The 24,839-nt window shown below is 43.7% G+C and overlaps 1 protein-coding gene across 1 annotated transcript; it reads left to right on the top strand.

Moving 5' to 3' along the window:
• Nucleotides 1–467: 467 nt before the first annotated feature.
• Nucleotides 468–24,258, top strand: gart (phosphoribosylglycinamide formyltransferase). Its single transcript, XM_055907925.1, has 21 exons — nucleotides 468–710; nucleotides 3,024–3,173; nucleotides 3,341–3,436; nucleotides 3,651–3,825; nucleotides 3,997–4,108; nucleotides 4,703–4,771; nucleotides 5,052–5,177; nucleotides 5,328–5,415; nucleotides 5,538–5,623; nucleotides 5,917–6,085; nucleotides 9,084–9,315; nucleotides 11,583–11,677; nucleotides 13,657–13,766; nucleotides 14,159–14,357; nucleotides 14,655–14,906; nucleotides 15,293–15,445; nucleotides 17,634–17,837; nucleotides 18,101–18,265; nucleotides 22,241–22,513; nucleotides 22,763–22,878; nucleotides 23,582–24,258. Exons 2-21 carry the CDS (start codon nucleotides 3,029–3,031, stop codon nucleotides 23,777–23,779), a joined length of 3,063 nt encoding a protein of 1,020 aa, XP_055763900.1. The 5' UTR covers nucleotides 468–710; nucleotides 3,024–3,028; the 3' UTR covers nucleotides 23,780–24,258.
• The last annotated feature ends 581 nt before the right edge of the window (nucleotides 24,259–24,839 follow it).

Here is a 24,839-nt window from a genome sequence, read left to right as displayed (position 1 = left end):
AGAAATGTACTTCCTTGACAACTTCCTTCACAACAGCTCTGTGCTGCTCCACAAAGAGCAAGATGTATGAATACCCTGACTTCTGCAAAGGCCATATCGTCGAAAATTCTGCACGGCCAATGCAGGATTCAGATTGACCATGCAGCGCCTTTAAGAGTTGAATACCCCTGTTCTACATGCTTAAAATATAGGTTTGACCTAAAAACTACAACTCCCATGATTCTCTTAATGAAAAAACGACTAGAGGCTAAGGAAGTACATTTTTTTAAGGATGTTTACAGAAACAAAACTTGATATGCACATTATAACCTTTTTCTAAATACCCTTTACTAGACACTGCCTACATAAATGGCTTATAGAAGTTACATCTATCTATTATTTGACCCGCGTTTAAAAGCTAAACAAACACAGTTGCGTATCATATTGGGTCCACGTGGTTTGAGAATTGATATGCTGCGTTCAAGTGCTAGTTGCAACTGGAAAAGTCCGACTTGTTAACTGGTTGAATGCGGCGCGTGTATAACCAGAACCAGTTAAAAGTCGAAAATGTACGAGTTGCTAGTTTCGACTAGCAATTAATGCTGCAATACTCCGCGTGCTTACTGCCCGCGAGCACACAGGGTAGTCTCCCCTAGCTGTGGGCAAGGAAAGTAAATCTGGACGTGGGCTCTGTCATCAAAAATACGAACTCACCACTACACAAGATACATGTGAGTTTGGCTTTAATAGACTTAATCTAAGTTGTTTTATGAGAACTTGCAGTGTTGCTCGTGTGGTCTCGGAGTTTTACCATCGTGATGCTAATTACAATTTGGAATCAACTGGGGAAGTTGGCTACAGTACCTAGGTAAAACAACAAGAACACGACTCATTGCGAAAGAGGGTGATTTTTGTTAGTATTTTTGCATGTGGCTGCAAATTTATAGATACGTCAATGAAATTATCAAACGATAGTGTGGCGAAACTACAGCTTTTGAGTTAACTAGCTACAATTGTAGCTAGCTACTGTAACTGTCTAACTATGTAGTTTACCGTTGCTTGTGGAGCCATTCCACCCACATTGTAGCCAGTGGGCTCATTCTGCCATCACTGGTAAACAAACTTTGTAAAAAAAAAGAGTTCCTTGTCCACCCTGTGTTTTTAGTACTGATTGCATCAATTGTGCAGATTATTTTTTTATTAGGAAAAAAAGCGATGAGTTGCGGACTATCATTTTATACATTTTAGTAAATTATCTCTTCAAAAGTTCTCAAACCTCTGTAAATGAATAGTCCCATTGCCTCGTGAGTCACATGAGTGAGTGTTTCCAATCAAAGGGAGTCGACTAATTGGGAACCACGCGCATCGTACTACTCACATTATCTATGTAAAAGCTCATGTTTGATAGTCTGCTGATGTAATTTAGTTGGACATACTCCTCGGGAATTGCATCAGTAGGCGTATAGGCCATTCCAGGGGTCATGGCTAGAAGGGATCCAGCTTTTTTGTCAAATTTAACGTAAAAATGTGTTTATTTATTTCATTTAAGCTAACCCTAACCCTTTTCCTAACATTAACACCTATTTATCCTAACCTGCTAAGTTAATTATCCTAGCCTGCTGCTTAAGTTCTCCTTTGGCAACTGATCCCTTCTAGCCATGACGTTCCAGAGGCATGTTCAGCAGGATTGAACGTTCAGATAGACTATTTCTGTGTAGATCAAACAGCCACATTTCTATCTGCAACGTTCATAACGTTTGGCAACTGAACATTGCCCGGTAAAATGGGAGATTGGACTGGTTTAAACTCTGAGCCCCTGGTTTGTTTGTTTGTTTGTTGGGAGGGGGAGTATTGATTGGGGCAAAGGCATGCCCACCACTTATTCAACCCAAATACTGGCCATCTACAACAGGGATAGCACACCTAGATGCAGGTGGGGGCCACTAAAAACTCACTGATGGGCACAGTTGCTCAACGGTCTGCATACCCACACCCGTACCCACCCCACCCGAGTGGCTCCCCTGTTGACAGCGGAGAGAAATGGTTGCAGATTTGTTTTTACATGATATCTGAGTGAGACTGACTAACAAAATTAATGTGGGCCCACTGGCCGTTAATTCGGCAGTTTAGCAGCCTTCTAATTCAGCCCCCCCCCCCAAAAAAAAATGTTGCTGACATGGTCTAATTGACTATCAATAACTGATGTAAGAAGAACAAGAAAAAGCTGCTGATCCATAACCAAATGTGGATATTGCACCTTGTCTATTGTAACTCGTAAGTTGAGACCCCGACATAGTTCCCCATTTTGGAAATTGATCTGAGGCTCTTGGGCTGCCCGTTGCCCATCCTTGATCTACGTCTTTGAGTCAAATTAAACACAAAACAATATTCAAGGGATTGTACATGTTAGTCCCCCCAACCTGTTTCAACTGTCATTAACACACTGATACATGATATGTTGCTTAAAATGTTTGTTTTTTAATGCAAATTACACATGGTTTTTAATGGGTCCCTACACAGAATGGGCTCTTGGACAAAGACAACTAATTGGAGACAGATTTTTATGGGTGGCAGTGTCCCTACAAATGTGATGTATGAATAGGTGATTTAAATGCTAGGCTCCAGCAAAAGGTCACCAATCCTTCACAGCAGCCTGGTGATGAGGCCTTGGGTAAGGTCCTCATTTGCAGGCTTCCTGCACCATAGGTCAATTTTCACATGCAATTAAATAGCTTCCTTTATGGCTGATAAATTAAAGTCATTTGAGAAGCTGTTTTATTTACTGTCGCTGTTAGTGCCCAGTGACTAACCTGGGTTTAATTCAGAAGGGTGCAATGTTCTGAAGGTTGCAGATAGAAATGTGTTGTATAGAGCTGACAAGTTTCTTTATTCTACATGTCAGAGAAGCATGTCTGTTCTACAGAATATATTTCTGTCTGAAAGTTCCGTGATGTTGTCTTACTGAGCACCATCCTGGTTCGGTGATGTGATTTGATCACGTGTGTATGTTGTGTGATTTGTTTTTCCATCTACCTGTCATTCAGTTGCCATGGCAGTGCGGTTGCTGGTGATTGGCAGTGGTGGGCGGGAACACACCCTGGCATGGAAGCTGGCACAGTCACCACACATCCAGCAGGTCCTGGTGGCACCAGGGAACGCTGGCACCGCCAACTGTGGAAAGATCTCCAACTCTGGTTAGAAGGACACGCATAACTGTTGTTTCACATCATGATATGTCTGAGGTCTTTTTATGATCACCTGACATTACCAAGAATCGTATGATCTAGAAAAACTATTAGCCGCCCCATTGCATCTGAAATTTGTGTGTGCATCTCTTCCCCCCCCCCCCCCCTCTGCACAGAGGTGTCTGTGAGTAATCACTCCATCCTGGCTCAGTTCTGTAAGGAGCATAGCGTGGGGCTGGTGGTGGTAGGGCCCGAGGTGCCTCTCGCAGCAGGTGAGTGGCACACATCCTTATCTTCCCCATTTCATATTCAGCCTTCTGAAACAGTACAGGTACAAAGGAAATGCCAAGTTGGCCGTCATTGTAAAAAATAATTTGTTCTTAATTGACTCACTTGGATAAATAAAGTGTAGAAAATATGTAAGTATGAATGCACTACAAATATAATACTTTTCCTTTCCTCCCATTCTTCTCTGCCCCCCCCCAGGCATGGTAGATGACCTGCAAGCGGCAGGGGTCCCGTGTTTTGGCCCCTCGGCGAAGGCTGCCCAGTTGGAGGCCAGTAAGAGTTTCTCCAAGGCCTTTATGGACCGTCACGGCATCCCCACAGCCAACTGGTGCTCCTTCACCGACCCCCAGGAGGCCTGCAGCTACATCCGCACGTCAGTACCGGGGTGGGGGTGAAGTTGTTGGAGAGATGGGGTCATGTTCATGGGAAACAGTGTTTCTAATCGGACAAGTCCAGGTAGTCTGTCATGATGAATTTGTACCCCATCTCCTGAACTGAAATATAATTGACCCTGGCTCTATGGCTCTCTAACCTTTAACCCCAGGGCCAGTTTTCCTGCTCTGGTGGTGAAGGCCAGCGGCCTGGCTGCAGGGAAGGGTGTCATTGTGGCCAAGGACCAGGAGGAGGCCTGCCAGGCTGTGCTGGACATAATGAAGGTATAGTTTCAAAATGACCCAAAGTTAGTTTTGCATTTCCCACCCTAATAGTTAAGAATACCACAGTCTATCCTCTCTTGATTGTCACAAATGGTATCTGTGTGTGTGCCTCGGTACAGCAGTTTTCATAAGAATGTCGCTCGGCCTTGAATGTTGTTCTTTTAGGGGAGATGTGTCACTAATGCACACTCACTAGACTATATATACACACTCAATCTCACACACTCCATACGCACACACGCATAGCGACAACACAAACGCGCTCGCTCACACACACTTTTACACTCATAATTTGCTGCTGCTACTCTGTTCTTTATTTTACTCTTGCCTATCCTGATGCCTAGTCACTTTAACCTGCCTTCATGTACATATCTACCTGAAATACCTCGTACCTCTGCACATTGATCTGGTACTCCCTTTTTATATAGCTCCATTCTTGTGTACTTTATTTTATTCCTCTTGTGTTACTAATTTATATTTTTAAGCTCTGCATCGTTGGGAAGGGCTGGTAAGCAAGCAGTTCTACACCAGTTGTATTCGGCGCGACTCGACAAATCCAGCTCCCATTTTAAACGAGGTTTGTGTGTGTTGCAGGACAAAACGTTCGGCTCTGCCGGGGAGACTGTGGTGGTGGAGGAACTACTGGAGGGAGAAGAAGTGTCTGTGAGTGTCCGGTCCTCTTTCTTTTACTTGTGAAATACCCACGTTTACATGCACAGTGGGCAACATTTTCGTCGAGCAGAAAAGCAAAGATCTATGCAAAGAATACATCGGATAATGTGCTTTCCATGTCTATTTAAAATGTTATGATTTTGCTCACTGCCATTTGCTTGTGCAAAATGTCGGCCTGTGTGTACCCTGGCGACAATTCAATATGCGGTTCCATTATTGGCATTTACTAACTACTTGCTCTTTCTCTGTCTCGCTCTCCTTCCCTGTGTAGTGTCTGTGTTTCAGTGATGGCTGCAATGTGTCCCCCATGCCCCCGGCCCAGGACCACAAACGCCTGCGGGACGGGGACTTGGGCCCCAACACGGGCGGCATGGGGGCCTACTGCCCCACCCCCCAGGTACTCACACACACACACTTGACAACCACCGACCATTGTCTCAGATTGCTCAGAATGTGTAGGACTCTCTCTCCTCTCTGTGCACAACATGTTATTATCTGTCCATCTGTTTGTCCTCTGTCTGTCAATCACACGTCCATTTGTGTCCAGGTGTCTCAAGAGCTTTTGCAGCAGATCAGAGAGACTGTCCTCCAGAAGACTGTGGATGGCATGAAGGAGGAGGGAACCCCCTATGTGGGTGAGTAATGAACTGCAGGCAGCACACTGGTTATTGAGTGGAAATGAAAGGGGTGCAAAATCATGTCCCTCTTTCTCTCTTTTATTTGTCTCGCTCGTTTACATGTTGTCTTCCTCTATTAGGTGTGCTGTATGCTGGGCTGATGTTGACCAAGCAGGGGCCGAAGGTCCTGGAGTTTAACTGTCGCTTCGGCGACCCAGAGTGTCAGGTTGGTCAACTGTGTGTGTGAGCATGTGTTATTGGTATATGTCACTGCTCTATGTTATCATCATGGAGCTGATAAGTCAAGTTTTGCACTTGTATTCCACTAATGGGTAAGGTTAAGATAAATGGAGTATGAACTGGTCCTTAATCTGTGCCTATTAGGACAATTCCGGTCGTGCCTGAATCATGTTCAGTTGGGCAAACCGTAGCTAAACATTTTGTAGTGGGAAAATGGGAATTCCAGTATTACATCCCCGTTTCACTCTGAATCAAAATATTTTCTTCCTACTGTTCCAGGTGCTGATGCCCTTGCTGAAGAGTGACCTGTATGAGGTGCTCCAGAGCACCATGGAGGGGAAGTTAGCATCCAGTGCACCTGAGTGGCACCAGGACAGCTCTGCAGTTACTGTGGTCATGGCCAGCCCTGGCTACCCCGGCTCCTATACGAAAGGTGTCGCAATCACAGGTAGGTACGCTTCTGTCGAGCGCTACTTGACTGGGGTGTATTCATTAGTCACGCTGTTGCAAAGTGTTTTGCACCGGCAATAAGTTTCCATTGGACAAATTCCTCCACGTTTCATTCCGTTTACCTCTTCTTTTGTATGGTTCCCTTTTGATCCTAGTGAATATTCGCGTTTGGAACAGTTTTGCTGTCAGTCGAAACCGATGCTGAACAACCGACCTATCAACTAATTACATAACATTAATCTGGTTTCTTTCCAACCTTTTAACGTGAGTGAAGTACATGTAGGATAAAAAATGTTACGACAGGCCTGATGGAAATGGCACATTTGTCAGTGAACTTTACAAATGTTGGCAAAATAAATGCGCTACACGAGGTGGGATATTTTTCAACCGTGAAGAGGCGACTCTGGGTTGCTGGCCTTCTAGGCAGAGTTGCAACGAAAAAGCCATATCTCAGACTGGCCAATGAAAAGAAAAGATTAAGATGGGCAACAGAACACAGACACTGGACAGAGGAACTCTGCCTAGAAGGCCAGCATCCCGGAGTCACCTCTTCACTGTTGATGTTCAGACTGGTGTTTTGCGGGTACTATTTAATGAAGCTGCCAGTTGAGGACTTGTGAGGAGTCCGTTTCTCAAACTAGACACTCTAATGTACTTGTCCTCTTGCTCAGTTGTGCACCGGGGCCTCCCACTCCTCTTTCTATTCTGGTTAGGGCCAGTTTGCGCTGTTCTATGAAGGGAGTAGTACACAGTGTTATACGAGATCTTCAGTTTCTTGGCAATTTCTCGCATGGAATAGCCTCCATTTCTCAGAACCAGAATAGACTGACGAGTTTCAGAAGAAAGGTCTTTGTTTCTGGCCATTTTGGGCCTGTAATCAAACCCACAAATTCTGATGCTCCAGATACTCAACTAGTCTAAAGAAGGACAGTTTTATTGCTTCTTTAATAAGCACAACAGTTTTCGGCTGTGCTAACATAATTGCAAAAGGGTTTTCTAATGATCAATTAACCTTTTAAAATGATAAACTTGGATTAGCTAACACGACGTGCCATTGGAACACAGGATCAATGGTTGCTTATAAGTGGCCTCTGTACACCTATGTAGATATTCCATAAAAAAATCTGCCGTTTCCAGCTACAATAGTCATTTACAACATGTCTATACTGTATTTCTGATCAATTTGATGTTAGTTTCATGGACAACAAATGTGCTTTTCTTTCAAAAACAAGGACATTTCTAAGTGACCACAAACTTTTGAATGGTTGTGTACATATGGTCGAGTGATGTCAGAGCTGAACGGACTAAGATACAGTAGAATAGTATAGAATACAGTATATACATATGAGATGAGTAATGCCAGATATGTAAACATTAAAGTGACTAGTGTTCCATTCCTTAAAGTGTACAGAGATTTCTAGTCTATGCCTATAGGCAGCAGCCTCTAATGTGCTAGTGCTGGCTAACAGTCTGATGGCCTTGAGATAGAAGCTGTTTTTTTAGTCTCTCGGTCCCTGCTCTGATGCACCTGTACTGACCTCTCCTTCTGGATGATAGAGGGGGTGAACAGGCAGTGGCTCGGGTGGTTGATGTCCATGCTGATCTTTTTGGCCTTCCTGTGACATCGGGTGGTGTAGGTGTCCTGGTACTGTAACGTTATATGACTCCTTGCCGTTCTTCGAGCTATAACGCGTTAGTTGCTTACTGGACCCAGGCAATCTGTGTGAAATGTTAACTAGCGAACAAACTACTATCTGTGAACTAATGTTTTCCCTATACACTATGTGGTTAATGAGAGAATTACAGTAGGTGAAAATGAGGCGTTGCTTGTTAAACAAGTGTAGCTGGAGCCGAGCCTGGCTTAAGCCGGATGCCACTATCGAGGGGAGAGAAACACCACACACTTTCCCTCTTTCTCACTTTTTCAATACAGTGGTATAAAGGGGTATACCAAGTGTACTCTCTGCCTGAAAGAGATCAATAATGCCAACAAAGGGTATCATGCTCTGCTGGCACATTGTACACTGACTGTAAACATGTGTTCTACAATGTAAGAATGTGCAGTGTAGCCCAAAGATATTGCTTTTGTGTTGAACTTGACAGTAACACTTGTGTGAGAGGGGGATTATTTAATTCTTTACTCGGTGAATGATGTTTTTACCCACATGTAGCCTTGTGCACTTGATCAATGTCTATAATGGAGAAAAAGGAACTCAGTCCGACTTTGAATTTGCTCTTGAAAGTTGTAGTAGAATGCATAAGGTGCAATTTGTAAATTGGGTAGTGCATCATCAGTTCCTCTTGTCATGTGAGTCATTGTATACCTTAGAGCTATTTATAACTTGTCAGAAATGTCCAATGTTTTTTAGCCCAGATATCTTGTAATGCTGGAAGGGTGGCCCTGAGTGGAAAAGTTGGAATAAGTGATGAACTTCACAGGGTGGTGAAAGTGCACAGTGATAAGCATGATTCTCCTTTCCAGTAAATATTATATTATTCTGGTGACATAATTGATCCATGGCTGCTGTTTGACAAATCAAAATATAGTTTTTTTTAGTCCATAATAATCTCATGTAGGTTATACCAGCACTGTATCTGCGAACCGTTCTATATAGAGCGCACGTGCCAAGACCAGAGTGTGCCCATTCGTGATATACACATTTATTGTGACACAACCATCAATTGAGTTGAAAATGCAATGGAAACCCATAACTTTTATTTGGTACTTGGGAATTTAACCCCAGAAGTTACTTTTATGTGCGCTATGTCATTATGCACAGCCTTTTATGGAAATGTATCTGGTGGGAAAATGCACGTTTTTTAAAAATGCGGATTTTAGAACATTTGCATAAAACTGATTTAAAGTAGGGGGGAGATTAGGGACTCTTATCTCCTGCTTTCTCCCCCCCCCCTTCTCTCTCTACCTCTCATCCACACTCCCTCTCTCTTCCTCCATATCTTTCTAATTCCCTCCATCACTCTCTTCTCTCTCTCAGGTCTGTCTCAGGTGGAGGAGACGGGGGTGCAGGTGTTCCACGCCGGCACGTCACTGAAGGAAGGGGGTGTTGTCTCCAGCGGGGGGCGTGTCCTCACTGTCACCGCTGTTAGGTCGTCCCTGGAGATGGCCCTGCACGCAGCCAATCGGGGTGTGGCCGCTGTGGGGTTCCCGGGAGCCGTGTACCGACGTGACATCGGTCACCGAGCCATCGCCCACCTCACCCAGCACAGGTGTGTGTGAGAGGACAGGGTGGACACGCACTGAACACACAAACACCCCTCATTCATTTCACTGTAATAGTTTGACCATCTTAATGTTAGAACCCTACATTTTGTTTGAGTACATATTGACAGGAGGGAGTATTGGCTAACCCTAGACAAAGTCTACCTCTGTCTGTCTGATGTTTACAGTTGAAGTCGGAAGTTTACATACACTTAGGTTAGTTTGACCCATTTTTCAACCACTCCACAAATTTCTTGTTAAACTGTAGTTTTGGCTAGTCGGTTAGGACATAAGTAATTTTTCCAACAATTGTTTACACAGATTATTTAATTTATAATTCACTATCACAATTCCAGTGGGTCAGAAGTTTACATACACTAAGTTGACTGTGCCTTTTAAACAGCTTGAAAAATTCCAGAAAAAGTAATGGCGTTAGAAGCTTCTGATAATCTAATTGACATAATTTGAGTCAATTGGAGGTGTACCTGTGGATGTATTTCAAAGCCTACCTTCAAACTCAGTGCCTCTTTGCTTGACATCATGGGAAAATGAAAAGAAATCAGCCAAGACAGAAAAAAATGGTAGACCTCCAAGTCTGGTTCATCCTTGGGAGCAATTTCCAAATTCCTGAAGGTACCACGTTCATCTATATAAATAATAGTACGCAAGTATAAACACCATGGGACCACGCAGCCATCATACAGCTCAGGAAGGAGACGCATTCTGTCTCCTAGAGATGAATGTACTTTAGTTGAAAAAGTGCAAATCAATCCCAGAACAACAGCAACGGACCTTGTGAAGATGCTGGAGGAAACGGGTACAAAAGTATCTATATCCACAGTAAAACGAGTGCTGTATTCACATAACCTGAAAGGCCGTTCAGCAAGGAAGAAGCCACTACTCAAAACTGCAATAAAAAAGCCAGACTACGGTTTACAACTGCACATGGGGACAAAGATCGTACTTTTGGGAGAAATGTCCTCTGGTCTGATGAAACAAAAATAGAACTGTTTGGCCATAATGACCATCGTTACGTTTGGAGGAAAAAGGGGAGGCTTGCAAACCGAAGAACACCATTTCAACCGTGAAGCACGGGGGGTAGCAGCATCATGTTGTGGGGGTGCTTTGCTGCAAGAGGGACTGGTGCACTTCACAAAATAGATGGCATTATGAGGATGGAATATTATGTGGATATATCGAAGCAACATCTCAAGACCTCAGTCAGGAAGTTGAAGCTCGGTCGCGAATGGGTCTTGCAAATGGACAATAACACCAAGCATGCTTACAAAGTTGTGGCAAAATGGCTTGAGAACAACAAAGTCAAGGTATTGGAGTGGCTGTCACAAAGCCCTGCCCTCAATCCTATAGAACATTTGTGGGTTGAACTGAAAAAGCGTGCGCGAGCAAGAAGGCCTACAAACCTGACTCAGTTACACCAGCTCTGTCAGGAGGAAAGGGCCAGAATTCACCCAACTTATTGTGGGAAGCTTGTGGAAGGCTACCTGAAACGTTTGACCCAAGTTAAACAATTTAAAGGCAGTGCTACCAAATACTAATTGAGTGCATGTAAACTTCTGACCCACTGGGAATGTGATGAAAGAAATGAAAGCTGAAATAAATCATGCTCTACTATTATTCTGACATTTCACATTCTTAAAATAAAGTGTTGATCATAACTGACCAAAGACAGGGAATTTGTACTAGGATTAGATGTCAGGAATTGTGAAACTGTGTTTAAATGTATTGAACTAAGGTGTATGTAAACTTCTGACTTCAACTGTACATGTAGATTTGGCCTAGAAACTCTCACATTCCAGTAGTGATTGTCTAGTCTCATTTCATTCTGTATACTGTTATCGTGTAGAATTTCAGTCTGACTTTTTGTTTTCACATTTGAAGTATTTTCCTAGTTATTTATGTTGGATTGGTGTAAGCCTATGGTGACGTTAACCCACATTAAATTGCAGGTTGGCCTAGCTTGCACATGACTTATGATTTGTAACCCTTAAGAATGGGTCAATGGGCTTCGGAAAGAGAAACATTTGTAGGCAGTCTACCCAAAGTCATTCTTATACATGACAGTATTTATTTTAGAGTACACTCTATCTGGTAATGTGAGGTAGAAGCTGAATTGAGGGACCACCTGATTTGACATAGACAGACAAATGGCCTGTTGCGTCACTCTGACATTGGTAGAGGGCAAATAGCTCTAGCCTGATTGGGTGGTCGTCTCACCATAACCTATGACCCTTGCTGTGTGTCCCTCCCCCAACAGAGGCCTAACTTATAAGGACAGCGGAGTGGACATCGCTGCGGGAAATCGACTGGTAGACATGATCAAGCCATTTGCCAAGGCCACCTCTCGCTCAGGTAGTCTCATTGCCGTTAACCAGAACAGCTACAGCTGAACTACTAGCTAGACATCCTGGAGAGCTGCAGTGCTTTTCCCAAACCCATACCTATCCACGTGTAATGATCTGTGTAAGATTGGATATATGATTAGTTTCCCAAATCTCGCTGAGTACCCTGCCAGTTCCAATTCCACCTTTTGAACTATTCAGGTCAACTAATCATCAAGCCTCTGATTAGTTAAATCAGGTGTGCTGGTACTGGAATTGAACAAATAAGTGAAATGACTGGGCAACACTGGTAAAAGCATTATGGCAAAAACCTCTACCTAGCCTATTTTTAGAGGGACAAGATGCTTGGGGTCGGTTTGGGATTGGGCATTCCATTACATGCTCTGCACTTAAGCAGTCTCTGTCAACCTATCATGGTTTCACCTTATCCAACTAATTACAAAGCTCCAAGAAGGTAAATGATTTTCCTTTCCTTGTGAAATGAACCTGAGGAAAGAAATTAGGTTATTTGTCTTGTCTACTTTATCTGGGTGTTGGATAATTAAAGTAAGTGATATATTGTAGTGCCCAGGGCTTTAACAAATACTGTACCTGTAGACAGCGTGCCATCGCTACAGTTTTACTAAAACAGAACTTGGAACAGTTTTCTCGACTTGAACTACAAACACATTGCTGCAGGAAGCTTAAATTAGTTTTCTACAATATAAACTCAGCAAAAAAAGAAACATCAGTTTTTCAGGATCCTGTCTTTGAAAGATAATTTGTAAAATCCAAATAACTTCACAGATCTTCATTGTAAAGGGTATAAGCACTGTTTCCCATGCTTGTTCAATGAACCATAAACAATTAATGAACAAGCACCTGTGGAAGGGTTGTTCAGACACTAACAGTTTACAGACGGTAGGCAATTAAGGACACAGAGGGTTAAGGAAGACATCCTCCTCCCTCATGTGGTACCCTTCCTGCAGGCTCATCCTGACATGACCCTCCAGCATGACAATGCCACCACGCACAGAACGAGCAGTATGGCTGATTTCCTGCAAGACAGGAATGTCAGTTCTGCCATGGCCAGCGAAGAGCCTGTATCTCAATCCCATTGAGCACGTCTGGGACCTGTTGGATTGGAGGGTGGGGGCTATGGCCAGAAATGTCCGGGAACTTGGTGAAAGAGTGGAGTAACATCTCACAGCAAGAACTGGCAAATCTGGTGCAGTCCATGAGGAGATGCACTGCAATACTTAATGCAGCTGGTGGCCACACCAGATACTGTTACTTTTTATTTTGAAAATGCAGTGGACGGGACATTTCTTTTTTTCCCCCCTGAGTTTACGTATGGGTGGACGGATAGATGGATGGATTATTTTAGTTAATTATTTAAGACATACAGGTAGCTGCCAAAATAAAGCAAACACAGTAAATGATGGATACAAAGTATATTGAAAGCAGGTGCTTCCATACAGGTGTGGTTCCTGAGTTAATTAACAACCCAGCATGCTTATAGTCATGTATAAAAATGCCTGGTTGCCCATTTAAATTTTCCTACCATGGGATCTGTGACTTTGATAGAGGGGTCTCAAAGGGTGCAAAGGGGGTTTAAAGTGTGTGTCAGTCACCAGATCTCAACCCAATTGAACACTAGTGGGAACACCAACAAACCCCGATGATGGAATTTATTGCGGAAGAATGGTGTTGAATCTCTCGAATAGAGTTCCAGACACTTGTATAATCTATGCCAAGGCGCATTGAAGCTCTTCTGGCATCTCATGGTGGCCCAGCACCCTATTAAGACAATTTATGTTGGTGTTTCCTTTATTTTGACACCAACCAGATGTTTCTTTGATTTTAGACTGGATTAGAATATTATTTGTAAAAAAATTAGTACATGTTTTTAATTGGTGTATTATACTTTTTCCCCGATGTGTTCTTCAGTTGTGAAAGACCAGTGAGTGTGTAATAAACAGTTGCTTTTATTCCCCTCCTGTCCATCAGGGTGTAACGCTGAGCTGGGGGGCTTCGCCGGGCTCTTTGATCTCAAAGCTGCAGGCTTCATCGACCCCATCCTGGTGTCTGGGACAGACGGAGTAGGGACCAAGCTCAAGGTATGCGTGACTTCTCAAAACAGAAACTGTATATGAGACATTGCAGCCAGCCACATTGCATCTTTTGGTGCTGGAATAAAGCTAGGGAGCATCATATTCCAAGTACAGGCTTTTTGTTCTTTTTTTATCAGTCTTTTTGGCCTTGCAAAGTTAGATGTAGGATCATGTGCATATGTTTTAGCTGTTTCTCAATTACTCTGTGATTCATCACATCCCATTTTCTTGCCGCCGCCTCCGCTGTATTGGCGGAGAAGGTCCAAGGTCCCTACCCTTAGACCTCCTTCGCTAATGTGTTTTAAGCAGGTGAGGAGAGATTATGCCAGGAATCACAAAGACATTAAGATCGTACCTCTTCATAACTTCACCTCTGCCCTCATCGCTGCCTTCTCTAGATTGCCCAGGCATGCCAGCAGCACAGCACCCTGGGACAGGACCTGGTGGCCATGTGTGTCAACGACGTGCTGGCCCAGGGGGCGGAGCCTCTCTTCTTCCTGGACTACTTCTCCTGTGGCCGTCTGGATGTGGGCGTTGCCTCCGCCGTGATCAGGGGCGTGGCCGAGGCCTGCGGGTTGGCGGGCTGCGCACTGCTGGGTGAGGGGGGAGCAGTCTGACGTCATTGTTAAGATGCATGGATGTGTGTGTGTGCGCGCACTATTTTGTGTGTTCAGGCGGTAAGAAAGTGGAGATGCTGGCTGTATACTGGGGGTGTAGCGAAAACAACGAAGTAGGGTTTTAGTTGCACTGGAAACCATCTGTATTTTGAGCGTGAGCCAGCCATCAATTTCTGGGTTCTACATTGTGTGTGTGCACACATTTGCAACTGCATATATGTGTGTTTGATCATATATTTGTGTTAACTGTGTGCGTTCTTTCCATTCGTTCATCTAGGCGGCGAGACTGCGGAGATGCCCGGCGTGTACGGCCCCGGAGAGTACGACCTGGCAGGGTTCTGTGTTGGTGCCGTGGAGAGGGGCGCCCTGCTACCCAGGCTGGGGGACATCTGCGAGGGGGACCTGCTCATCGGGGTGGCCTCCTCTGGGGTGCACAGCAACGGATTCAGCCTGGTCCGGAAGGTCCTGGAGAGGGCAGGAGTCACCTACAGCTCTCCTGCACCTTTTGGGAAACCTGGACAAACCGTGGGTAGGTTAATGAGATCATACAAGCTCTTACACAGAGTAAACCTATGTTTCTTTGAGGGAGAATTTCTCTGGGTGTGTCTGCCCAATCTTTCTTCTCTCGTACTTTCTCTCGAAAGGAGATAAATGGACAGTTTTGTGGTCATTTATATTTTCCATTAAGTAGGGTTCACCTGCGTAAGGTGTCTTACCTTGTACTATCTTCCTGCCTGTTAGCGGTCTTATCCCAGTCTCTATTGGTCTTCTTTTGTACTGTACTGTTCAATTGTATTATTGTAGAGTTTATCTGGGTCCTAGAAAAGTGCTCCAGGAATCCAATGTATAATTAAAGTAATTACCCGTAGAGTTCCCTTTACTCCGTCTAAAGTCTTCCCCCATGTTGATTGACAGGCGAGGTTCTCCTGACGCCCACTAAGATCTACAGCCGCCTGCTCCTGCCAATCCTGCGCAGCGGCGCCATCAAGGCCTACGCCCACATCACTGGGGGCGGCCTATTGGAGAACATCCCCCGAGTGCTGCCTCAGGAACTGTCCGTTGACCTGGGTGAGAGAGAGAAACACACTTTTCTTATTGCCCATGTTTGGTTTTTAAAGTGTAGTGGTAGACAATGTATATGAGGATGAAACGGTTGTCCATATCAGAGATACCTTATGCTGTTTTGAATTGTACTAACTGTGGTAGGGCTGTCTCCGACAAAAAAAATCTTAGTTGACCGAAAATTGTCTGTTCTTTCGACCAATCGATTGGTTAAATGTTTTAACATGTAATTTTTCCGTATATAGACACACCCCATTTGTTTTAATTAAATCATCTATATGCATTGAGATTGTCTGATGCTTAAAGCTTACCGTTTGATGAAATAAGACAAATGCCTCGAGTGCCAGAGATCTAGATAACCAGAAGGCAAAAAACCATAACCTGAACCAACTATTCTCCTCCCATTCCTGCTGAATTTTGCAGATTCTGCCATTACTCTCCTGGAGTGCCTGTAATAGGCTACACGAGGAGTCGGCAACCTTTCTCATGCGGAATGCCCATTTATCTTACCATTTTTACCTATCTGCGTGCCAGTTATGGTTTTCATATGCACATTTTTGCGAAACAGTATAATTTATAATATCGTCTTATCTCAAAGTCATTGTCATGTGGTTAATCAAAATTCTATCGAAATGAAAATGATACAAAACTAAAAATGTATTTGTTGCCAACTATGTACAAATATGTAACTATGTATAAAGCCAACAAATAAACATTGCAGCCTGCAGGTAGAAAATATCCTGATTTAAAAAAAAAAAATATCGTATAAATCACATTGGTTACACTTGACCTGACTGCAACAAACTTGAAACATTGTATCTATTAACTTGGGCCTAGCCTGAAGCTTGCTCAAGCGAACTTAAAATGCTGTATAAAATATTCTGGGGCCTCAGTTTCCAGCGCCAGTGAGCTCGGGACAGACACAACTGCAGGCTATTTGCGCAAGGGATAAGAGGCCTTGGCACTTGTCTTGGGCAGGAGCTCACCGGAGCGGAGTACCGACACCTCACATTTTCTACTGCTTGAGCTCCAGTTCCTATTATAGAATATTAGCTCAAAAGCATTGTGGAGCTCTTGCAGCTAAATGTAAACAGTACCAGTGCCCAAAATGAGTAGCATACCTATTTCAGTCCAAGTCGAGCACTAATAAGAAGTAATTAGGTAGGCCTATTTTATGACGTTTCCATTGGTTCAGAGCATGACATGGTTATCGAAAGAGAGAGCACAGGAAAGATTTTTCAAATGCATTGAGGAACTATTGTAATTCTCAAAGGATGTAAAAACAGACTGTTTGCTTGCTGTTTTGAGGTGAAGAAAACAGTACTTTGAGAAGCTCTGCAGATCATTAGTGGTGGTGCGTTTAAGCCAATCAGAAATACTAGCAGATCCCCAAATCGGCACATTTATTTGCCTACATTTGCGCAAAGGCCAGGTAGCCTATAAGCCTTTGTGTGCGCGTCCTTACTCAACATTGACAGGAGTGCTCCAAACTAAAGACGATGATTAAAACTCATAACTAGAATGAAATAAACCTTAACTTGTTTCTCACAAGTGTAAAGCATAGCAAACAATGTGTCCACTCTGACAATGATAACAGGAAGACTGGAATATTAATATTGAATGCATTGAAAGAAATTACTGTAACATTGTAGATTAGGAATTAACGGCAAATGTACTACTAGTGATTTTATGTATCAGGGAATTGATAAATGCAAAGAAATGGACGGGGAGAGCGCTTTCTGGAGGGAAAAGTGCATTGTTCATCTGGGTGCATGGTCAATCTAACATCTGCATTGGCCATGCAGCATTTACAGTGATATGGTCTCAGCAGAAGTTGCTTCTTGCGCTTTGCATTGTAACTTTGTGAGGCGCATGGCGATGCAGTACGGAGCTCGAATTGGCCTATGCATGTCTCTGGAGGCTCTGTAATTGCAATTGAGCCTCTGACCACACTTTCAGCTCAAGCATAAATTGGCTTTTAGTCTAGGCCCCCGCAGTCGATTAGTTCACTGAGATGGGTGTAAATATATGCGTGTTTGTGTTACTACTCGACTTAAATAATCTCGATCGACCAACAGCCTAACGACCAACCAATCAACCAGTCGACTAATTGCGGTCAGCCCTAAACTGTGGTTGGTATTTACTTCATATTGAATGCGTGTGTGAGCTGCTCTGTGTGCTTTGTCCCACCCAGACGCCTCCCGTTGGATCATCCCTCCTGTGTTCTCATGGCTCCAGGAGGAAGGGGGCTTGTGCGAGGAGGAGATGGGGCGCACCTTCAACTGTGGCCTTGGGGCCGTGCTGGTGGTAGCCTTTCCGGATGCCCAGAGTGTTCTGAGGCAGCTCCAAGCCCACGAGGATGCGTGGATCGTGGGCTCGCTGGCCCACAAGCAGCCTGGTGAGAGACGAGAGCTGAAGTATGCGTAGTGAAACTCATAACAATGCTACAGGAATTCTGGGTTCTGTACACTCCCAGACCGATAAGGAAACAAACTGTTTATGTTGTATCGAATCAATCTTGTTAATGAGGAAATGCTCTTCAGATGTTCACATTAAATGTAATTTTTGTATTGATGGGTTCAAACGTGCGCACACAGTTATCTCACACAGCGCTTGGTGGTATTCATCTTAGTCATTTTACTGAGTTTTGTTTGTGTGAAGGGGCCGAGCCGGTGGTGATCAGGAACATGAAGCACAGCCTGCGTTTAGGCCCCTCTCCCTGTGTAGTAGACCTGGGGCCCATGCAGAACGGAGCATCTCAAGGGGACAGCAGTAGCACTGTCCCCCGCAAGAGGACCAGGGTGGGCGTCCTCATCTCAGGCACAGGTTAGTGTTGTGTATGGTGTGTCACTTTCTGAAATTGAAAACACTGCCATGTCAACAGATGTTTATACCATTTTTTTATTTTTTTATTACAAGCAAACATGTTCGAGTCATGCTCTCATCAGATCTCTGTAGCAGAATTAGCTATATACTGATGTCGGCACCAGGGTTGCCAGGTCAAGCAAACATTTCTAGCCCCAATGACCCCTCAACCCACCCACAAGGCCTGAAAACTAGCCCTGCACAATAGTTTACGCAGCAAGAGAAGTTGCCACATTTATCCAATAAACCCTTTTCCATTACGCTATCGAGCAAATTAAGAAGGAGTATCGGCTTAATTTGTAACGACATACGCTAAGAAACAAAATGTGTTTTTCCAAAGCTAAGAAACAAAATGTGTTTTTCCAAGGCTAACATGCTGACCAGACCGGGCACGTCGCGTGCGCGAGCGTCGCAAAATAAATTTGGAAGTCCATGTTATTCAATTATTGCACCCACACTGCTTGCGCGCGCCAACGAGCGTCTGCGACGCCAAGGGCTAAAATAGATGTCGTTCCTATTTCTGACGCAGATCGCGCTGCAAGTCCTGCCTCTCCCATTTCCTCATTGGTTTATAGAAGCAGGTACCCACGTGCCATCTCCTCATTGGTTATACCCACGTGGGTGATAGAAAGACGAACTGTTTTGCCGGTAGTCGTGGTAATACAATGAAAGTTTAGATGCGTTCATCATATAATTTAAACGATGAAAAAATTCTGGAAGGAGGAGAGATGACTAGAAAGGATTTGGTTGGCCGTTTTATATGTGGATTAATTCTCAGAGTAGAGATCCTGTGCATTTCAGGTAAAATAACAACTCAATGTTTACATCCCAGGACAAATTAGCTAGCAACAGCAAGCTAGCTAAATAGGACAAATTAACGTTAGCTAGCAAGTGCAAGCTAACTAGCTAAATTACCATACATGTTTAATGCTTTTCGACCTGTCCCCAAATTGATGTCATTGGTTCAGAGTTTGTTTTGATATTTTAACCTGCGTGTCGTGATCACGTTTGGTGTGGGGGGGGCAAAATACATTTATGCACGATAGCGCACGATGGCGGTTTGGGCAAGGTGTGAGAAACAAAATGTGTTTTTCCAAGGCTAAGAAACAAAATGTGTTTTTCCATAAATAATAATTGTGAGCTTAAGAATGTCACAATAGAAAAGATAATTCACCCTTATTAAACTCGCCAGATCACTTTCCATCAATGGATGTGGAGTTTACTTGTTTTGACTGCTATGATTAAGCAATAAGGAGGAAGGAGGTGTGGTATATGGTCAATATATTACAACTAAGGGCTTTTTTTGTCATACCTGTTGTACACAGTCTGATATGCCACAGCTTTCAACCAATCAGCATTCAGGGTTAAAACCACCTTGTAATTATAACTGGGTGGTTCGAGCCCTGAATGCTGATTGGCTGACAGCCATGGTATATCAGACCGTATACCACGGGTATGACACATGTATTTTTACTGCTCTGATTACTTTGGTAACCAGTGTATAATAGCAATAAGGCACCTCGGGGGTTTGTGATATATGGCCAATAACCATGACTAAGGCACGCCGCGTGTAAGAACAGCTCTTAGCCGTGCTATATTGGCCATATACCACACCCCCTCGGGCCTTATTACTTAAATAAATCCCTTTTGCGCATGTGCATAACTATAGATAAATCCAACATGAGTTTGAGTGATAATAAGATGGCCAGAGGATCTCTGTGCAAGAAACACTTAGAAAAAAATTATTTCTTTTAAAAGTAGTGTTAGGCCATTTTCTGTCAATTGTGCCATTTATTATACCGAAGAAAAATATAAACGGAACATGTTTGGTGAGTATGCAGGCCATGGAAAAACCTGGGACATTTTCTGCTTCCAGGAATTGTGTACAGATCCTTGTGACATGGGGCTGTGCATTATCATGCTGAAACGTGGTGGTGGGGGAATGGCACAACAATGGGCCTCAGGATCTTGTCATGGTATCTCTGCATTCAAATTGCCATCAATAAAATGCAATTGTGTTCATTGTCCAGAGCTTATACCTGCCCATACCATAACCTCACCACCACCATGTGGTATTCTGTTCACAATGTTGACATCAGCAAACCGCTTGCCCACACAACGCCATACACGTGGTCTGCAGTTAGATGTATTGACAAATTCTCTTGAATGAAGGAGGCGGCTTATGGTAGAAAATAGAACATTAAATTCTGGCAAACGATCTGTTGGACATTCCTTCAGTCAGCATGCTAACTGCACGCCCCCACAACTTGAGACATCTGTGGCATTGTGTGACAAAACTGCACATTTTATAGTAGTGGCCTTTTGTCCCTAGCACAAGGTACACCTGTGTAATGATCGTGCTGTTTAATCGTCATCAGGTGGATGGATTATCTTGGCAGAAGAGAAATGCACACTGACTGGGATGTAAACACATTTGTGCACACAATTTGAGAGCTATACGCTTTTTGTGCGTATGAAATATTTCTAGGATCTTTTTATTTCAGCTCATGAAAAATGAGACCAACACTTTACATATTGCATTTAATATTTTTGTTCAGTATAAATAGCCTACCTACAACCAGTAAAAAGTTGTCACGACATGCGCTGCTCTACACACGCACCACCGGCCCTCCCCACCACTCACTCACTCAGGAATAGCCTGCTCACTGCTAATAGCAGTGAAATAGACACAGTACCAGTCAAACGTTTGGACACACTTACTCATTCAAGGGTTTGTCTTTATTTTGACTATTTTCTACATTGTAGAATAATAGTGAAGAGATCAAAACTATGAAATAACACACATGGAATCATGTATTAACCAAAAAACTAAGCGCAAACCAGATGGGGATGGCGTATAGCTGCAGAATGTTGTGGTAGCCATGCTGGTTAAGTGTGCCTTGAATTCTAAACAAATCACTGACAGTGTCACCAGCAAGCACCCCCACCTCCTCCATGCTTCACGATGGGATCCACACATGCAGAGATCATCCGTTCACCTGCTCTGCATATCACAAAGACAAATTTGGGCCTCGGAATCTTGTAAAATAATGGTTAATAAACAACTCTAAAGGGGCCCTATAAAATCTGAGATTCCCCCCCAAATTGTTGACTATTTTCCCAAATTATGTTCTCACTTTTATTAATCACTCTTAAAATTACAATTGTTCATTGAGAAACAACTAAATTCGATGTTTTGAGTCCATGTCGATGCTTTTTTTTTTTTTTCGTATTTCCCCTATAATTGCTCATCTTTTTTTTCTTCCATTGTGCATCTAGCAAGTGAGGAATGTGCCAGTTTAGCGACGGGTCTGTACTGCTGCTGCACATCTCATGCCAAGGTTTTCAAATAAATAGATACAAATGATATACTTAGTCAAAAATATACGTCTGCCAGGTAAGTCTACTTTGCAGTTAACATTTTAAAAAAAGAAAGTATTTCTGTCAACTCACGAGACGGTTATGAGGTAAACAAACGCGTGCGCCACACAGACCGACGAGCAATATTGCTGGTAATTAATTTGGAGATGCTGTGTTAGGTTTGGCTTTTTCTAAGCCAATCGTGGCTATCCAGGGGTGGGATAATGTCAGTGTTGCGTTCATTAGATGGTAGCTGTGGGCTTGCGGTGTCTGATTCTTGTTTATGACCGTTTGCAGTGGAACACATGAAAATTGCATCTGTTTTATGAATCGTTTGGCGAGCTACTCATAGGTGGGCCGGTCAACCTGTTGGAGACCCCTGCTGTAGTCCATTGTTAAAGGGATAGTTCACCCAAATTTCAGATGGTTCGTTAGTGTGAAAGGTGTCTAAGTAGAGCCTACATATGTGTAGAATTGCAGTTAAGTGGATACTAGTGCCCCATAGCTAATTGCAGTTATAAGTTTAATCTTTATATCAGTGTGCACTGCCTTAAGTGTATTGTGTGTGTGTGTCAGGCACCAACCTGCAGGCGCTGATGGAGCAGGCCAAGAGGACGTCTAGCTCAGCAGAGATTGTGGTGGTGATCTCCAACCAGCCGGGGGTCTTGGGCCTCAAAAGGGCCTCTCTGGCTGGCATTCAGACACGGGTGGTTGACCATAAGCTGTACGGTAGCAGGGCAGAGTTTGACGGCACCATTGACCACGTGCTGGAGGAATTTCATGTGGAGGTGGTGTGTCTCGCCGGCTTCATGAGGATCCTCACAGGGTCCTTCGTCCGGAAGTGGAACGGTAGGACCACCCAGCTTTGTGTGTATCAATAGTAGGTTTGTGTGCATTTTATCTGTGATGACAATGTATCACACAGAAAAAGTCCTTTAACTTCCGATTTTTAGAGATTATTTTTTTTTTTTTTACATTTATTTACTTTTTTGATGACACTGGTCTAGAGCGTATTTGGGTATGCTTTCATTCTATTAATAATGCTTTGATATTATGTTTGTGTGCACATGTGAGAATAATATATTTTGTGTGTTGTAGGAAAACTGCTGAACATCCATCCGTCCCTGCTGCCCTCATTCAAGGGGGTGAATGCCCAGAAGCAGGCTCTGCAGGCGGGGGCACGGGTCACTGGCTGCACCGTCCACTTTGTGGCTGTAAGTACTGTACTCGGAACAGATCCTGCCTCTGCTCACCAATACTAACCATAACCAGATGTTGGTATAAAAATCAGCTCGGATCAGATCTTAAAGCCAAACTTATCCTGTGTTTCCTGGTCTACTGCAGAACATTAAACAAATGGATGCACATTTAGTTTTGTTATCCATATCTTGATATCAACAAGGCTTCCAGAAACCCCTAGGGCTAACCACAAGCTCCAAACGAATATCTCTGATACATCTGATACATAGGTGGAATTATAGCCATATTGCCTACACCTATCCAGTCCTTTCAGATACACAAGTGCCTAGGGTTAGAGGCTAGGGGTTGTTCCGGGACAGGACCCTAGACTTCGATAGACGACTTATCTTTTGTATCTCTCCCATTATGGTGTCTGAGAATGGCAGTGCCATTGAGGTCATCTTCTACTGAAAGGTTGCATACCTGGGTATAAAGCCAATGTTGGTAATTTACTGCCACCTGCAGTTATGGAATGTTTTATCACAAGTATAATTCGTTGGCTGATCCCTCATGATGGATGGAATTATGTGTTCCTTCCTTCCTTAACCCATAGGAAGTCCCACTTAGTTGACTACTTCAAAATGGTGATGCCCTGCTAAAAGATGCTTTTGTGCACAGAGTTGTCTATGGAGAGGACCTAAATATTTCCCTTCTTTCTCAACTTCTTTTTGTCCACAGGAAGAGGTTGATGCCGGGGCCATCATTGCTCAGGAGGCGGTGCCGGTGTTGATGAATGATACTGAGGAGAGCCTATCAGATCGCATCCGGGAAGCGGAGCACCGGGCCTTCCCTGCCGCCCTGGAGCTGGTGGCCAGGGGCGGCGTGAGGCTGGGGGATGACGGGCGCATTATCTGGAACCCCAATGCACAGGGCTAAACCTCAACACAATACCACCACACCTGCCCCAACACACCCTGGCCCCCATCCCCAAAATACCTTGTCCCCCTACCTCAGAATACATTGGGCCCCACCTAAAAGCAGTGGCTCTACTGACCTGCATAGTAAATGGATTGCCGTAGTGTAAGCAATGTCTCCCATGACCATACCTCCCTCCCTCGTCTCGGGTAGCTACAAATTGGTTTCTTCCAGATACATTCCTTATGCCATTGCTACAATGTCAAAATAATTCCCCTTGTGCACATTCCATGGGTACTATTATGTAAGAATGTTACAGTAGTACTTGACCTATGATTTTAGGTATATCCTCAACATTGCATGACCAGTCATAGCAAGTCGTAGTATGATTATCATGAAGTGGGTCAAGGTTGTGCTCTGCATATACTTTAACACTTAGCGACAATGCCCGAAACTGCTATTTCTGCCTGTCCTTGCATTAAACTTGCGCTGTTGAACAACGGTTTATTTTGTTTATCGGCAAACCAGAAAGACATGTAATGAAAGGCTAATGACAGTCTTCCCTGCAAACCAAAATCGGTTGTGACAGGTGTACCAACATACCAAGTGTTCCAACATAAAATATTTCTAATTTACTGAATCATTTAATGTTCGTATTTAGGTTGCACACAACATTCCCTTGTTACAACTGAAAACATTAACAAATTACCTTTCTCTAGCTCTGTTGTACTCCTCCTTGGTGTAGGCATTGGTTAAGATTTTCCACCCTTTTATACTAGTCATTTACTGAAGTGTACACTTCAGGAGAAAGAACGCAGACCTGGGCCACAATCGGCTAGTGCATCCCTTGACATAATCACCTATTACAAATGACTGGAAAGGTGAAAGCTGGTGAAACACTTATGTTAAGGCATGCCCTTGATTCCTCTCTCATCTCCTCAAAGCACAATGGATCCAAGCTCCGTCCAATCCATTTTTAGGAGGCGAGGGCAGAAGACGAACCGGGATAATTGAGAATGTTGCTCAGTTGAGGTTTCATTATTCTTTGAGGGGATTCGATTAATGCCCCGGGTGAACCTGG

The sequence above is a fragment of the Salvelinus fontinalis genome, chromosome 41 (assembly GCF_029448725.1).
Source record: "Salvelinus fontinalis isolate EN_2023a chromosome 41, ASM2944872v1, whole genome shotgun sequence".
Classification (NCBI taxonomy): Eukaryota; Metazoa; Chordata; class Actinopteri; order Salmoniformes; family Salmonidae; genus Salvelinus; species Salvelinus fontinalis.
The sequence above is the reverse complement of the archived record's forward strand: the minus strand, read 5'-3'. Positions and strand labels throughout refer to the sequence as shown.